Source organism: Juglans regia, chromosome 6, assembly GCF_001411555.2.
Source record: "Juglans regia cultivar Chandler chromosome 6, Walnut 2.0, whole genome shotgun sequence".
NCBI classification, from domain to species: Eukaryota; Viridiplantae; Streptophyta; class Magnoliopsida; order Fagales; family Juglandaceae; genus Juglans; species Juglans regia.
The window spans coordinates 21,334,278-21,351,886 of record NC_049906.1 but is presented as its reverse complement, the minus strand read 5'-3'; the positions used below and the strand labels follow the sequence as shown (position 1 = coordinate 21,351,886).

The 17,609-nt window shown below is 36.8% G+C and overlaps 2 protein-coding genes across 7 annotated transcripts; one reads left to right on the top strand and one right to left on the bottom strand.

Annotated features, from left to right (window-relative positions):
- The first annotated feature begins 777 nt into the window (after positions 1-777).
- On the top strand, positions 778-1,742 carry LOC108995867 (NDR1/HIN1-like protein 6). The gene has a single exon (XM_018971501.2). The coding sequence runs from the start codon at positions 860-862 to the stop codon at positions 1,610-1,612; it is 753 nt and encodes a 250-aa protein (XP_018827046.2). The 5' UTR covers positions 778-859; the 3' UTR covers positions 1,613-1,742.
- Positions 1,743-3,307: 1,565 nt separating this feature from the next.
- LOC108995871 lies at positions 3,308-16,720 on the bottom strand. Of its 6 annotated transcripts, none has more exons than XM_035690992.1 (5): positions 16,346-16,690; positions 14,615-15,461; positions 11,342-11,508; positions 4,712-4,784; positions 3,308-3,721 (listed from the first exon to the last, which is right to left on the bottom strand). In XM_035690992.1, the coding sequence occupies exons 1-5, from the start codon at positions 16,522-16,524 to the stop codon at positions 3,566-3,568; spliced, it is 1,422 nt and encodes a 473-aa protein (XP_035546885.1). In that variant the 5' UTR covers positions 16,525-16,690; the 3' UTR covers positions 3,308-3,565. The 6 variants fall into 6 exon arrangements, 4 of the variants coding, with proteins under 4 accessions (XP_035546885.1, XP_018827051.1, XP_035546886.1 ...); XM_035690993.1 differs by having other exon boundaries at positions 3,568-3,692; positions 16,346-16,689; XM_018971506.2 differs by lacking the exon at positions 4,712-4,784 and having other exon boundaries at positions 3,308-3,692; positions 16,346-16,692.
- Between the last annotated feature and the right edge of the window lie 889 nt (positions 16,721-17,609).

The window sequence follows — 17,609 nt, the reverse complement described above, 5'->3', positions numbered from 1 at the left end:
AAAAAATTATGGATTAGTCCATTTGGAAAAGTTTTCTTGCAAGCGAGTTCGCGCACCAAATCGCGCACCGATGCTAACATATGCAAGGCATTTGTTTAATGAAACGGTATGAATTAAAAACGAAAATAATTTTCGTGAGACAAAAGATCTTCTTTTTTCAAAATTTTTCTTTTTTTTTTCTTTTCAATAAAAAAAATCGCGTCAGCGTCAGTACGTGATTTGGTACGCCAAAGCGTTTATACCTAGCAAAGTTCTTCCATATATCCTTAATTTCTTTATTTCTTTCATTGAATTTTTATTTTTTTCGCAAATTGTATCTCCTTTCCATTTAGTCATGTATTCATGCTCCCTTTTTCTTATTCTTTTTTCCTCCATCCTTCTTACTTATTAATTAGTAATTAAAAATACGTGCCTTTTTTTTTTCATGGCACAATCTCAGGCCATGTTTTTCCACGAAACCTACCTAATGAGAATTATGTGCTCGAGAGTGTCGCATGCATCCATTTAATAGAGAAAGATTCACGCCAATGAAATTATTGAGTGGGAACTGCATGCGTAGCTGAACTACCTCTATATTCCATGGCCTTTGTACGTGTAGTTATTAGGTGAGGAAGGTTAGACTCCAACCCGTTTCCTCTCCTCTGAAGAACAAATTAATCAAGCCACCCCCACAAAAGCAACATCAAAAAGGAAAAAAAGTCAACTTAGCAAGCCCAACTAATCCATCTATAAATCGGTACAGATTACAGACACTTTAATACTGTTGGACATGAAATTTAGTTGTAGAAAGAAAAAAGGTGGGTTCTATGTGGAAGAGGTGCATATTTGTTGAGCTCAAGAAGAAAATATATACATACCAATGGCAGAGCACCAAAGAATCCATCCAGTGGTGGACATGGAAGCCCCACCAACAGCTCCTTTGGTGCCTCATGGCTCATCGATATCAGAAAAAGGTAGTCCCGTTCGGCGGCATCCCCAGCCTCCAACACAGCAATTTCCTGTTCCGGTGATCCATTCGAGGCCAGCAAAGAGTAGAAGTTGTTGCAAATGCATATGTTGGACAATTAGCCTCCTTGTTCTCCTACTAGTTATAGCCGGAGCCACTGCTGGAATTCTATACCTAGTCTTCCAACCAAAACTTCCATCATACTCAGTCGATAGCTTGAAGATAAGCAGTTTAGGGCTCGACATTGACATGTCCCTATATGCAAAATTCGACGTGAAGATCACGGCCTATAATCCGAACAAGAAGATCGGAATTTACTACGAGAAAGGGGGCCGGTTGAGTGTGTGGTATGCAAACACTAAGCTTTGTGATGGGGCATTGCCAAAGTTCTATCAGGGACATCAAAACAAGACAGTACTGCATCTGGCCTTAACCGGCCAAACGCAGTATGGTAGCACTTTGATGACTGCAATCCAGGAACAACAACAAACTGGAAGAATTCCTTTGGATCTTAAGGTTGATGCACCGGTGGCAATCAAACTTGGCAAGCTGAAGCTCAAAAAGGTCAGGATCTTGGGAGGATGCTTGTTGGTCGTGGATAGTTTATCTGCTAATAATTTCATCAGCATTAAAGCCAGCAATTGTAGGTTCAGGCTGAAGCTTTGAAATTATCACTATAGATTTTGAGTTATTTGTCTTTCCACAAATTGCTGTGTCCCCCACGTTTTGGATGGGAAAGTTGGTTCTTTTTCCATCATACATATCACTAATTCAATTGCATTGTATTTAATAATAATATGACACATACTACGACGAGTGTTTCCTTCGATCTTCATTTTCCAATCTACAATTTTCATCGACCTGGTAATTGAGAAGAAACTATTATTCAAGATCTATAGACTTTTTTGGGTATGTGTCTACAAAGAGAACTGCTATAGATACAAAGAGATTACATAAAATAAATCCACAAACTGATGTGACTTTATGGAATTCGTTAGATATATTTTATAATAAAAATAACTTTATAATCTGGCGTATCATATCAAGTTACATCAATTTATGAGTTTATTTTTATATAATTTTTTGTGGCTAAAGTATTTTCCATCTGCGTGCAAATTGAAGTTCTTCACATCTCACAAAAAATGGTTTACATCTTACACCTCAGCCTATATTACATTAAAATAAAATTTTGATTTTTCCTTAAATAATTAAATTTAAATATAATGGTTGAAGACTTTCAAAAAACTATAAAGAAATTACTGGAAATTGGAAACCTGATCGAAAAGGTACTCCATGACATGAGTATGGCATCCATCAGAAAAATACCGAAGTGGTTGTCGAAATCAAATCAGACATTGTCATTTTCTCAAAAAAAAAGAAAAAAACAGAAAAAAGTAGCAATGGCAAGAGTCAATTTTCTCAATCAACATACCTAAGTGGGTTAACAAAACATCCTTTTTGGACCCCATTGATTCATAAAATACATTACTCGTAAAAGTTTAGTAAAACAGAAAATTGGCATTTGGGCAAAGAGTAATGCTACATACAGTAATGCTACATACAATCGTTATGCAGTTACATTGAAAAATGAGTGAGATTCATTATTAAAAACTAATTTATTTCATGTAAATCCCGTATTTATTCATTTTTCTCAAAATGATTATGCAGCACTTGCGCACTCACGACTGCAACTATCATTTTTCTTGGGCAAAATAGGTCATGGCCCCTCAATACATACTCAATCAAAGTTTCTATATACAATACAGATTCAATTGATTAGTAACTTTTTTTTTTTTTTTATATGTCAGGGAACTTCTCCAAGGCTTTGGACCTACCCCTATAAAATAAATCTTGGTTTCGTGCACCGCACCCTCGAAAGTTTCCCTACACGGAATTGGTTAAATCGCTGACTTTTCACCACATAGTGTAGCCCCAAATGATTGTTTGCACCCAAAGGAATTGATTAGTAACTTATTGTAGAAAAGTAAACAGATTTCCCCAGTATGGATTGGAAATTCATTTCAATTCATCTCATCTCATCATTACAATTTTCTTAAATTTTCACACAAAATATAATAAACAATTCAATTTTTTTAAATTTCAAAATAATAATAATATTAAAAAATAATATTCTAACAATATTTTATTTAACTCATCTAAAACCATCTCAACTAATCCAAACGGGCCACTTTCTATAAAGAAACTTATTTTTTTGATTTTGAATGAAATGAAAAGTTGTCTTTATTAAGATAGTCGTCCATACTTTTTTGTGGTAATCAATTGAACTCTGCGTGTTTGTATATTAATGCAAATTTGGCAGCAAAATTCATTTTACTATAATGCAAATAACTGAATAACTCATATTAAGAACGGTAATAAGTGAATAAATTAATAATATCCTATATTCAGAATTTTCACATTCTTGTTTGAAAAATATTCGCTACAATTTTGGCTAAAACACGCACCAAATTCTCTCTTGCATGTTTACTTTAGCCCCAACTACGATTAGTTTCTGGACCTCTGGTTATGGTTTTGCTTGATTCCACACCCCAGTTTTAAGTAAAACCCTAGCAGTAAAGTTTCCAAAGATCGAGTACTACTAAACCTTAGTTGTCTCGATTAGCTTAGCCTGATGCAAAGCCCAGGGAGCAGAAGGCTGGTTTGGCAGTATGAACCACCCTGTCCTGTTTGAGATTCTATGCCATAGTGCCATGCAGAACTCTTAGTATTTGGATCTTGCATGTATCTGCTACATAGAACTATGAACATTAGTGCCTACAATGCAATTCCAAATATTAATATTATAGCTAAAATCTACTACGTAATTAGAAACATATGAAAGACCCCAGATGATGTTTTCCTAGGCATGGAAACATTTGCATCACAAAAAGAAATAAATTTATAAAAGTTAAGGAGAAAACTCATAAACACTACCACTGCCCGTCTTTTGTTTTGTTTTTTTAAGGTTTTTAAGACTCAAGTTTCTAATTCTAACTAAAATAATACATATTCAAGTTTCTAAGTCACGATGGGTGGTGGAATCCCCTCCCACTCATCCCACCCTACGAGGCAGGCAGGCGTCCGGTTCACCAACTTCCCCCACAAATCCAACTACGTGGAAAGGGCTACCTCTCATCTCCTCGCTACTATCTCTACATAAAGTGGACTACAAAGATGGGCTTGAACCCGGAAACCTTTGAAAAAATTATTAAAAGTTAATTTCTTAAGATTTTTTTAAAGGTAAATTCTATTAAAATTCAATTCCCAAAATCTATATTTGTAAAGTTCCCCCCAAAGTAATTTCCGGTAGCGTACTTCTATTTTCTTTTCTTCTGCATCTCTATTTTTTCCTACAAGGGGTAGGAACTTGGGTGACCGGGTCTAAAAAACAAAAAATGACACTTTGAAGTGCGTCATTGTGGCAGTAGTTATATATATATAAGTTCTTCACTGCAGATGGATTTCACACCTTTCACGAATTGAAGTAGTTAACTCTTGCCATGCATGGATCATGTCCTTGGCAACATGGATATACATATAGATCAAGTGTATCCAATTGAGACCGTCTTACTTGCAAAGGATATTTATGGAAGCATGTCTTAACATTTAGTCCCAAGATCATGTATAAGATTAATCGCCAGTTAAAGCCCGTGGTCTATGCTCAATAGTAAACAGGGACATTCCGGTCTGTGAAATTGCTCTAACAAATGCCATATTTGCTGTTAAGGTTGGAGCAAACCAGTAATCACCGGTGCCAAAAACTACCTTGTTCTTCAATGCCAGCTTTCTTGTAGTTGGCAGACCCATAACACGTTGCGAAGGACTATCCGGCACCAGCCTGTTCAAAACCTCAATCTTATCAGCTCTGACCTTCATGAGAAGTATTTGCATAGTATGAATTTTATATAGTTACGGTAAAAGGCACAAAAAACTTGAAAAATTATTTACTTCATGTATAATGTGCGTGCAAAATACACAAGAGTAGAACTAACGGGTAATTGGCTAATATTTCAGATTTGGCTAATATTTTGGGGTGTAAGATATCTCGTTGCCATTGAGGCATCTTGGTCTTCTTTTGGGTGCTCCTCACAAATCTGTTATGATCTGGGATGGGGTGATTGATAAGATCGAGAGAAGGTTAGCTGGTTGGAAAAAGTTATATTTGTCTAAAGGGGGTAGAATTACTTTGATAAAGAGTACGTTGTCTAATCTTCCTACTTATCTCATTTCTCTTTTTCCTTTGCCGGCAAGGGTGGCAAATAGAATTAAAAGGATTTTTTGGAATTTCTTGTGGGGAGGTAAAGTGGAGGAAACAAAGTTTCACTTGGTAAGTTGGAATAAGGTTTGTCAACCGGTTTCTTGTGGAGGTTTGGGGGTGCGAAATTTGAGGCTTTTTAACAAAGCTCTTCTTGGAAAATGGCTTTGGAGATATCATATTGAGAGGGGCGCACTATGGAAAAATGTTGTTGACATTAAATATGGGGGAGGATGTGGGGGAGTTGGTGTTCTAATGAAGTAAAAGGGGTGGTTTGTGGAAGTCCATTCGGATGGGTTGGGGGGAGTTCATCAATCATGTAAAATCCAAGGTGGGGGGGACAGGGCAAGGATTCATTTTTGGCATGATATTTGGTGTGGGGATTCAGCTCTCGAGAGTGTTTACCCTTCCCTTTCAGGATTGCTAGGGATCAAGATGCTGCAGTGGCTGATTCCTTGTCTTTTGTGAATAATAGTCTACAATGGAGTGTTGATTTTGTCAGAAATGTGCATGACTGGGAAGTGAATGTAGTCTCTGATTTTTTTGGCAGATTACATGATTTGAAGATTGCTCAGGGAAGGGAGGATGGTTTGCTGTGGGTTCATGTAGGAAATTCCAGATTTTCGGTTAGTTCCTTTTATAAGGCACTAACTTGTCATTGTGTCTATGATTACCCCTGGAAATGCATTTGGAGAGTTAAGGCACCTAGTAAGGAGGCATGTTTCTGTTGGTTGGCGTCTCTTGGAAAAATTTTCACTACGGATAACTTAAGAAAGTGTGTGTGGACTTTAAGTAGTAGATTGGTGTTTCATAAGTAAGAAAGATGGTGAATCTGTTAACCATCTTTTCCTTCATTGTGAGGTGGCTAAGACATTGTGGAATGAGATTTTTGGTAGGATGGGCATTGCTTGGGTGATGCCTAAGCATGTGGTGGATTTTCTTGCATGTTGGAAAGGTTTTGAGGGGAGTCATCGTATTGCTGCCATTTGAAAGATGATTCCTTTTTGCTTGATGTGGTGCCTATGGTTAGAGAGGAATGGGAGGTGCCTTGAAGATAAGAATGATCGATGGGAGAACTTGGGGAGTTTTCTTTAATACCTTGTGTTTTTGGGCTAAGGCTTTTGTATTGAATGGAGAGAATTTTCTTGATTTGCTTTAGTCATTTTCAGTTTCTAGAGTGTATGTTGGTTTTTTCTCTTGTATACTTCCTATGTACTTGGGCTATGCCTACTCTTGGTAATAAAATCTCTCATTAATTATAAAAAAAAAATATGGTACGAAAAAATGGGAGGGTGCTTATGGTAACATGAGTTCAGAAATCAACATTCAAACTACTGAGAGATATTTAAGATACTATACATCAAGTCCAACACACTAAAGAACTTATTGTATCACCACATACCATATCATTTTCTCAACAAGTGTCATTCGTTTTTGTCTTCCCTGTGTAAGTCTTCTTTCAGAATTATGTTTGAATCAAATCCTTAGAGAAACCGGATTTAAAATCCTGTGAATAGGCCAAACCAGAAAGTTGCATATCGATAGATTTCAAGGCTGGAGGCTGGGAACAACTTGAGAAGTTCTCTAGTAAATGCACTTTAGTAATTAACAGTCAAATTTCACAATAAGGTACAAACTATACATTTTAGCCATAACTGGTAACACGCTGGTAGATAGTGATCTATGCATGCATCAGTATTTTCTGAAGACTAATTGAGAAAATACTGAAATCCTAGCTGCTTTGCCTGATGTGTTATGCAACTTTCCCCTGGGTGTAGTAATCGTCAGATGCATAGGTCTCTTCATCTTCTTTTTCCTGTTTCCTACATTCTATGTCCTGTATTACAACTAAGAGCCTCCACCTCCTCACTTATCATAGCAACATGACCTTGTTCCCTATGCTAGCCTTTCGCTCCTGCTTTTCCTTATGTTTAGGTACTTGAATTAAAATATACCACATTCGTTCTTTTGGTATCAGATTTCAAGTTCAATATTAGCTATAGTCGGAGACTTGCTGTCTTTATCAGTTTGATCTTAATCAATCATGGAACTATTTTGGATGCATATAAGCTCTAATTTGTCATATCTCCGACATGCTTTAGAGTACCATATTTACTAGTTTCTAGCATTTCATGTGTGAACTCAGGTTATCATTTTATGTTAATTAACTAGTTAGCGATTGGCAACCATGTCATGAGAAGATTTAATTTTAGGAAGCTAGCCCGGGATTGGAAATTATTAGGTTTCAACCCATTTCATTGAGGTCAAATACAAAAGTTTGAAGTTTGGGCCCTAAGGGATGCTAGGGCTTGAATTATTGGGTCTAGAATTGGTGGAGAAGAGATTGGGCTAGGATAGTAACATAGGACCCATGAGAATAAGCCCAAACCATGACCCATACCCATGAGAATAACCCATGGCTCATAATCCTAGGGCCTGACCTGACCAAACCCTTTATAAACACACACATGAGCCGCACGGTATACATGCATGCACTTACACGTTGGGGCCCAAGGGTTTCTGCAGCAGCCCGACTCCCTCCAGCCGTGTGCCTCCCCACATCCAGCCAGCACCATTGTCACCCCATGTGACACCTATCCCTGCCAATAAGCCCTTGACCTGCACACACGCACATGCCACACACACACTCGGCCCCTCCGCCTAGCGCCATCCATCTTGGGCCTTTTTCCTCATGAGTTACACCCCATGCCACACAGCCACCAGGACCTCTTGGAACCACTTAGCACCACCGGTGAGCCGCCACACCCCAAGTACATCATTGCCAAGCAAAGAGCCCTCTATACCGCTCGGTTTACACCCTTGGTGCAAAACACCCCAACGCTTTTGGTAAGGACATATTTTGCATCGTTCCTCATTAAAATACCTAGGATCATGTCCAAAGAATGGGTCAATGATGAGTAAACCAAGTGGAGTAGAGTGCAGGAGATTAGGGTAAAACCGAATAGGATATGGGCAATTAATGCTGATGTGCGTGCAACCCTAATTGGGTGAGATGTTTGAGAGTTTTGGGAAACATGCAAGGATTGGTTATGGGTCCATGAAGTTGAGAGTGAGCAAAGTTAAGGTGTATGATCTCTAGTACAACAGACATTCCTCAACATAGAGTAAAATAGCCTCCAACCAACACCGCCACACAATACCCTCCTTCACACCAGTCACCAACTTCTTAGTGTTCATCTGTCCTACGGAGCAGGCGACCCTTTCTAGGAAGTTGGTTTCCACTCGAGAAATAGCTGCAACTATCTCTTGAACCTGCATGCGGCTAAGCACATCCACTTCTTGGTTGTGTGCCTTTGTGGCTTGTTTACCCACAAAAAATACTACTTTTGGAGTTCTTGCCATCTGGCTTGCTTGGGAGATTTATTTGGTATTGAAAATATGTGTTGGTTGCATTGTCATGTGCGAACAACAAACTTGATGACAAGCAAATACACCTGCCAAATTACAAGGCAGTGGATCACTGCCAATATCTTTTTCTCATGACCCAAGGTGCCCCCTAGGCAAGAACTCCACCAATGGCCTTGTCGGATGCATTTGTATGCTCTTCAAAAGGTACATCAAAATTTGGCAAACACAACACCAGTTTGCTTGCTACCATAGCCTTCCAGACCACTGCCATCTCTCCTCTGTCAGCAGATCAGTCAAAGGGGTAGCTTTCTTAGGGCAGCCATCAATAAACTTTAAATAGTAATTACCTAGGGCAGCAAAAGGCTGTAACTCTAAGGTCATTGTGGGCACCAGCCAATCAAGGATAGCACGAATCTTCTGATATCCATGAGGATTCTCACTTTGCTGATTTTTTGCTTGAAGAAAAGAACCTCCTTCCAAGAAATTTCAGACGTTTATTTCTTAATGTCAAGATAATGCTCGCTCAATCATATCGATAGCTTTCTCAGGTGGCACAAATTGTTCTCCAGGGACTCACTACACAATGCAATATCATCAAGATAGACAACTAGAAACTTGTCGATGTAGTCAATAAAACATCATTCACAAATTACAGAAGGTGGCAGGAGCATTTGCGAGACTAAAGGGCATTACCATAAACACATATGTACCATATCTCATGACATATGTGGTCTTTGGATCTTCCTCTTAGCAATTTGAACTTGCCAATATCCAGACCACAAATCCAGCTTCATTAAGCAGGTTGCTAGAAATCTGGTAGCTCTACTACCCCGACGTCAGCATCTGGACAGCACCAGTGTCTTCGAAAGAGATTGGCGATTCTTTTATGGGTTAGATTACTTTTCTAGGGTTCTAGCATGATCTGATAGCAAGTTGGAAGGAGGAAAAAGGAGAAAACTGCAAATTATTGTCCCACCACTCAGCCATAGGACGCCTACAAACTTTTTTTTATGGGTAAAATAAAGTTTTATTGAATCAAGTAAATAGGCATAGCCCAACTATACAGGAAGTATACAACTGAGAACACCTAGTTACGAGTTAGAAGCCTGAAAGTGATACAAAAAAGTCATGAAAGCTGGCTCCATTAAAAACACTAGCAGAAGCCCAAAGAAATAAAAGTGTGGAAAAAAAAAAAAAAAACTTCTATGCTCATCCAGAGAGCAGTCCCTATCTTCAAAGCTCCAGCCATTCTTTTCAAGCCAAATACACCAAATGAGACAAAAGGAATCATTCTCCACACACCTATCTTAAAAGTAAATAGGCATAGCCCGAGTAGACAAGAGGTAACAGCATACACCTAGTTACAAAATTAAAAGGCATTCTCCATACACCTATCTTATATAAAACAAATGCATCTAACCATGGAAACCAAAGCAAATCACAATAATTACAAGAATAATGTAAGGCAAAGATATCTCCATAATAATATAAAGCAGATGATCCAGTCTGGACTTTACATAATATCAACATCTTGGTCACCCAACTCTTTAAACCCTCTCATTAGAGTTGCACACATAAATCATGTGTCTCAGAATTCCAATCCTTTTTCCCCCATTTCCTCACCACAAACCTTTCACTGGTTCTTTTATGGTAATAAACTAAATTCCTTCCTCTTCCCTAAATACATTGATCCATTTTGATCATTGTATATAGCACCATTGCAATCAAAACTAAAAAGAGCAGTTCAAGTAACTCATTATCCTAACAACCTTTGGGCTAAATAACATCTCAACCCCCAACAAGAATGAGATCACAGATTCAACTCCCACTGATGTACAGAGGTATTTACCTCCAAAAAAAATCTAATTACTAAATTGCTTCTCTTAGCAAAGATGAGACACACTGAGCTCAAATTTGTATATTTTCAGCTACAGTAAACTCTATTAGAAGGAGAGAAAGCACAGAGATTTTTTAGATCTTTTCCATTTACAGAGAATTGCATTTGCTTATTCAAGGACATGGTAGAGTTTTCTTTGCTGAGAGAGGGTGGAGGAAAGTACTATGGCAGAATTTATGATCAGCTGGAATGTTCCTAAACAGTAACAAAAGTTGAAATCACAAGAAGGTGGATCATGTGACCTTATGTGAGTTTAACACAAAAGCTTTCCATTTGTGGGGTGTGCACATGGTGTCTGCGTGTAAGAACAAAGAAAATATTCCTCGAAGAATTTACACATAAGATAAATAAATCACAATGCAAGCGCATTAAACGTTATAGACAATATGCTGATTTAAGAGGATAATTAAAAGTAAGTTCAAGAAGTGGAAATCTCATTTACCAGAACACTAAATTTATTTCCTATCTTCTCAAACATAGTAATTAATAAATATATGACTTTACACCAAATAAAATAGATAACAATCTGAATTACTTAAAGAACGGACAAATTGTTTATAATAGAACCTAGAAACCAATACTTTATGGTTATTTCACGTGAGTTCTCCAAGGACCACACTAAACATTAGTGACAGCTTTGTATAAAAAATTAACCAACAAGCCTTTTTTACCCATAGAGATTGGAATTCTTTTAACCTCAATATACTGAGTACAGAATAAAAAACCTATCTCACAAAAAAAGAAACAAACCAATGATGATTGTGTCAAATCAGTAAATAATTATGCTGATTTTATAATGTGCACATCTATGATTTTTATAATTGTTGCAGATTATAGTGGTTCAAGAAGGAAACAAACTAGTCAAGAAACTCACGTCAGGCACTTGAGTAATTGATTGGCTCTGAACTTCTCATTAGGCCCTCCACACATCAGTACTAAATCCATGAACTCTGAATGAACACTTTCACATATTATGCCTCTCCTTCCAGATATTACACCACCCAGTTCCACATGAATTGGATTCTCAATTTCAGACATCACCTGCCAAAAAAGAAGACAAGATTGCGTCAACTAGAACGTGGATGTTAATACATGCCGGGAGTATTGAAGTGAAAACACACAAAGATGAACAAAACTCCATTGTTGCCAACACATAAACTTAAGACTACCATGTGACTGCCATGCAGAGAGAGAGGAAGGGGGGGAAGGGGGACAGGGCTCTCTGTATGTTAACAATTGTGTCTAACATTTTGATAGGTATGGGGAAAGGGGAGGGGGGAGGGATGTCAAACGGACTTTTCTAAAAAGGTCTATCTACCGACACAGAGAAACTACTAGTCGTATTTGCACTATAACTCTAAACATACTAGTCAATTTTGGAGCTTCTCCAGAATCACTTATAAACCCATTTTCATCTAGTACGTAGCCAGTGGGGACTTAGCACCCATAACTACCTTTAATACTTACCCACATTATGTGGGTTATACACCTATTCCCAATGGGGACTAACGTATTACAACCCCCTCCCTCCCTCCCTTAAATTCCTAATGCCCTTGTCAGAGTTATGTCATATAGTGCTCCAATATCAAATGGTTGGCCTTACTACGTGGCTCTGAATTTAAATTTTTTGATAAGTGCGTGGCTCTGATTTTTAATGAAACAAGGAAAGCACTAGTCATATCTACACTATAACTATATCTGCACTATAACTCCAAAGGGACTAGTCAATTTCAGAGCTTTCCTAAAATCACTTAAAAAGTCCAGTTTGACCTAGTATGTAGCTGTAAACTCCCTTCCCATAGGTTAGGAGTGTTATGTACTTTTGTAACTATGCCAAGTAAAGAGACCCAACATAATAAAAATACCTCATTTATCGGAAATAACTTCCCAAAATCATAGCATAAAAAAAATATTCTCATAGCAAGAAATTTAAAACAAATCTTTTGGTGAAAAACACTTATTAACTAAGTCTGAAAATCCCTTGAAACATGAATATGCCTGACCAGCTGCTCATCAACACTATCTTCTTTACCTGTACATTTTAAAAACATAAAAACAAAAAAAAACAAAATGAGTTGAATACTTAATAAGTAGTACATCAAACAGTAAACATAGGGTTTCTTTGAAAAATATGCATACTTAATACTTTTACATAAACATGTACTATGCATAACTCATTGAATTTATATTTCCCTTTCTTTAATCATATCATTATCTTTATGGCCAACAGGTATTAACCCCGTGTGCAAGGTTGTGCACCGATTCAACTGTCTATAGCCACAAGGGGAACCGCTTAACTTATCATAATATAAATATGGTGAACAATGCTTAGGTCCATGGCTTGCACATCCACCCATAAATGCATTGGTACCATGCATCTCTCATGGCCATTCTTAAAGCTTCTTTCATTACTTGTCTTTTATCTTGCCATTCAAAAATCACTTTCATCATAACTTGGTACATAAAAAAGGGCTTTCAATATAGGGCCATACATACATAATACTTTAAAAACATTGCTTACCATACACGTAAGGATATGATCATGCTAATTACCTCTTCGCTTTTGGCGAGAATAAACACATCTACAATCACCTACTTTAATTTGCTGAAAAATGGTTGGAAGTAATAGGGTGATGCTGTTTTTTCAATCTCCTGAAATTGCAGCAACTTTCCTAGGGTTAGGGATGGGTTTTCTTGAAACACATCACGTGAGATTGCTATAAAAACTTTCTAGACTCACAGTAGCCTCTAGTTTTCTAGTTTTCAGTCCATATGGTCCTTCTTATGAGGCCTGAAAAACCTAATAATAGGACTGTACGAATTTAACTCACCATTGGCTTAGAAAAGGGTTCTAAGAATCATAGTGGCTAGGAGTTACAAGGAAAACATGTTCCTATTTTTTCGACCCATTTAGAAGTCATAAGTGGGGCTGATTTCTACTTCTCCAGATCTAGAACAGCTCATATCCCTATCTAGAGAGAGTCCTAAATCAGGCTGGTGCAAGAATTCTTCTAAAACAATCTAAGTGTGGATCGCATTCATCTAGAGGGTTTCTTGGCACCTAATCGGGTTCTAACTTACCCATAAAGGGTTGATTTCCAATTCTCATGAATTTAACAGCCAAAAATCAAATGGGCTTTGGCTAGAAAAAAAATGGGCCGGGCCTCCTAATGGGCCGAACCTACTCCTTTTTTAATCTAGGTCCATAATTTCATATCCAATCCTATCTCCTCAATACTAGATCCTCAAATAATGGGTACGGACTAATGGGTTCCATAAAGAATCTTCCTTTTAGCCTTAACAAAAATGGGTCCATGGTCCAAACTTAAAAAAACTTCCAAGCCTATAAAATTTGGATCCGGGTGTTACAATAGCGAATGTGGGACTTAGCATTCATGACTATCTTTATAGCTTACCACTTTATGTGGATTATGCCTATTCCCAATGTAGGATTGCAGTGTTACTGTTGCAGCTTATTTGCTCGCTACTGAGTATTAGTGAAAGAGGATAATAGGAAAATTGAAAATTTTATGGGGGTAATAGGTCACCAGTTCTTTTTTGTCTTTTTCCATGTTTTCGGTGTGTGAATGGATCGATCAAGGTATCACGGCAAAACTATTCAAAAGAATGGGGACATTGACGAATGAAATGAAGAAATGCATCTAAGACTACCATCTGATTGTAGAATACCTTGAAAGTTATTTGAAATACACCAGAGAAACTGCAGAGGGAACTTTTTATCATGGGAAAATTTGGCAGCAAAGAAGACCACCATCTGATTGTAGAATACCACCTTGAAAGGTATGGGAAATATGCAAGAGAAACTGCAAAGAGAACTTTTACCATGGGAAAAGACAGGCAACAAATGAGTAGTTGACCCATGTCGGTTTTATGTGCTGATTTGCCACATCCGTTGAGTCATGCATGATAGGATAGTTATGTCAGACCATGTTTTAAGCATTATGCCTACTAACCAAAACTTTACATATCATGCACTTTTTTACACACCACGAACTCAGAGAAGTACAAGAAAGAAGTTTATCCGCATTCAGACCCCACCAATGCTGCTCACACCTACAAATGTGTCAGTTCCATACTAACACAACTCGATAAAGTGGAAGTAAACACAAAACTAAAGTGATTTTACCTGTCCAATCACAAACTCAAAGTTTCCCTTAAACCGCTGTCTCAATTCACTCTCTGGAGTACCCAAAAGTTTCTCGGTACCACCATTACTGATCCCTGATACAAGTGCAATCAATGCTGTTGTATCAAAATTTATAAGATCAACGTCACCTAACAGCTCCTTCATTTCAGAATATTCCAAATTTTTAACTTCAAAAGGGCAGTATTTCATCCTCGAAATGAGTGAACAAAAAGGATCACCCGCACTTCTCTCCGCTAGCTCTTCTGAAAGCCTTGGTGTGACTGCAGCAACACTTAACCCTTTCAATTCACATCCAGGACTTGAAATGATATCACCAATATCATCAACCTTTATTTCAAGCACACATGCATCTTGGTACGATCTTGCAAGCACATTTATCCACTCACCATCCAAATCCTCAGAGAAGTCAAAATCGAAAACGGAGAACTCCAATTCAATCTCAGATGCCCCAAATTCTTCTCTGAGTTTCTCTCTAACAAAGTTTCCAACACCATTCGAGAAGAAAAGAATGATCGAGTAAGGTTTCAATGTCATTGAAGACCGAGCTGCAGCAAGGACTTCTTCAACTCGCAATCTCAAGCCCTTACTCTTTTGACATTTATCCCAAGGAATGTACCTTGGGTTCCTATCAGATACAATAATCCACACAGGTTGCCTATTGAGAGTACAAACTATATCGACATGGACGCCTTTAGAACAAGAATTGGTTTTCAACCCATTCCAATCTGTAGATGATACAGGTATTGGCTTGCAAACTCTGGAAACACCAGTTAGACATGGCTGCTGGAGAATGTGAACAATTGCTTCGAGGTGCCCAATATTTAAACTGTCACCACATAGAAAAAATGATCAAATCTTAGTAATCACTAGTTTCTATTTCAAGAAAAGTAGAACCACAGTTACCACTTATGGCCAATTACTTGGCTACATCAACTAAAGAACAAAAAATGACCCATCCTGGATTACCAACGAACCTTCTTATTAGATTACAACGCAGCCCCACTAAAAAACATAATTGTGATATCCCATATGATAAGAGGATAAGGTAGGTGGTGTATGGGATCCCACATTATTTGGGAATGAGAAGTTCTTGCTCTTTATGATGTTCCAATACGGCTCTAATTGTATCATTGACTAATCATTTTGAAGTATAGGCCATGTGGTTTAAGTCTTCCATTGGGGCATTACAATAATTGATAATCTAATTCAGAATAGGCCTCTTAAACCCTCATTACCATTCACTCCACCTTAGAGATTTGGACCCACTAATTTCCACTCAAATGAGTATGTTTTCACCACACTTAGTTCACGTACGAAACAGTTCACAGAGAGCACCATCTTGCCGGTTTTCTTTTTATCACTGCCCCGTTTGGATTCAAAGTTGATCTCAACTCATCTCATCTCATCTCATTTAATCATTACAATTTTTTAATTCTCACACAAAATATAATAAACAATTCTACTTTTTCAAATCTCAAAATAATAATAATATTAAAAATAATATTATCATAATATTTTATTCAACTTTCAACTTCTATCTCATCTCATCTCATCTCATCTCAAATTACTATCCAAATTTATCTTAATTTTCTCCTATTGTATAAAATGGGCAAAATCAGCAATTCTCTCGTTAATTCAAGTATAATCTGAACTGAACCAGACGGGTTTTATAGAACATATTGTTTCAAGATCAATTTGTGTAAGGCTGACCTGAGGCGTGTGGAAGAGCGAGTGGGACACCGGGAGAGGAAATTGAGCTCGGAGTGGGCGAGTCTAAGGAGAGTGCTCCTGCATGAGTCGATGAGAGGCAATCTCGGTGTTCTATCTATGACGACCCAGCATCTCTTCTTTGCCAATTCCAATTCTTCTGAAATCCCACTCTCCTTCATCTTTTTCTACAAACATTCGCACTCCGAGTTGGATGAATACAGGCTTTACGGCCAAAGTTTCTAAGAAGAATTATTGGCTTACGTTGGATGCTTTCTTCGAATCGGATCGCTTGCACCGTTGGATCTTTCGGTCTGTGCACACGAACTCGTACGGAAACAGAGTCCATAGGCTCGTTTGCATATGTATGAATATTATGTTTGAATTAAAATGTTTTATTGGATTTTATAAAATAAATATAAGAAATTGTATAAAAATATTATAAATTATAAATATTATTTATATTTTAAAATTTGGAAAATATGGTTTTTTTTTAAGTTTAAATTTTTATTAAATTTTATATTTTAATAATGATTAGATAAAAATATTAAAGATTTAAAATTAAAAAATATTTTGTATTTAAATGATATTTAAACAAAAAAAAAATAACTCAAAATACGTGAGAATGTCTCAGAATATTTGGTTACTCGAACTAGCTCTAAATAAGGCAGTTACACCTCAAACATTTTAAGGTTTAGAATTTTTCAGGAAAAAAAAAATCTAATGAATAATAATTTTTTTTTATTACAAATATTAATTATTTTTAAAAAGAAAACTAATTAAATAATAGATTGATTTAAAACCATTTAAGGCCTCGTTTGGATTGTAATATCATCTTATCTCATATCATATCATATCATCTCATCTTATCTCATCTTAATATCTAAATACCACAAATACAAACAATTTTTAATTTCAAAATTTCAACTTTTTCATCTAATTATTACCTAATAATTACAACTTTATCAAATTTTCAAATAAAACACAAAAAATAATTCAACATTTTCAAATCACAAAACAAAAATTATATTTTAACAATATTTTAACTTTATAATATTTTTATTTAGATTTTTCTCTTTTTTTTTTCCAAAATCCTATAAACATTTTAATTCAAATCATTCCACTATTATTCACAAACTATTTTACTATTATTTACAAACTATTTTATTATTATTCACAGATCATCCCATCTAATCTCATCTAACTATTCAAATGAGGCCTCAATATAATATGTTGGGAAATCTCTATCTAAATCTAAGAATATTTG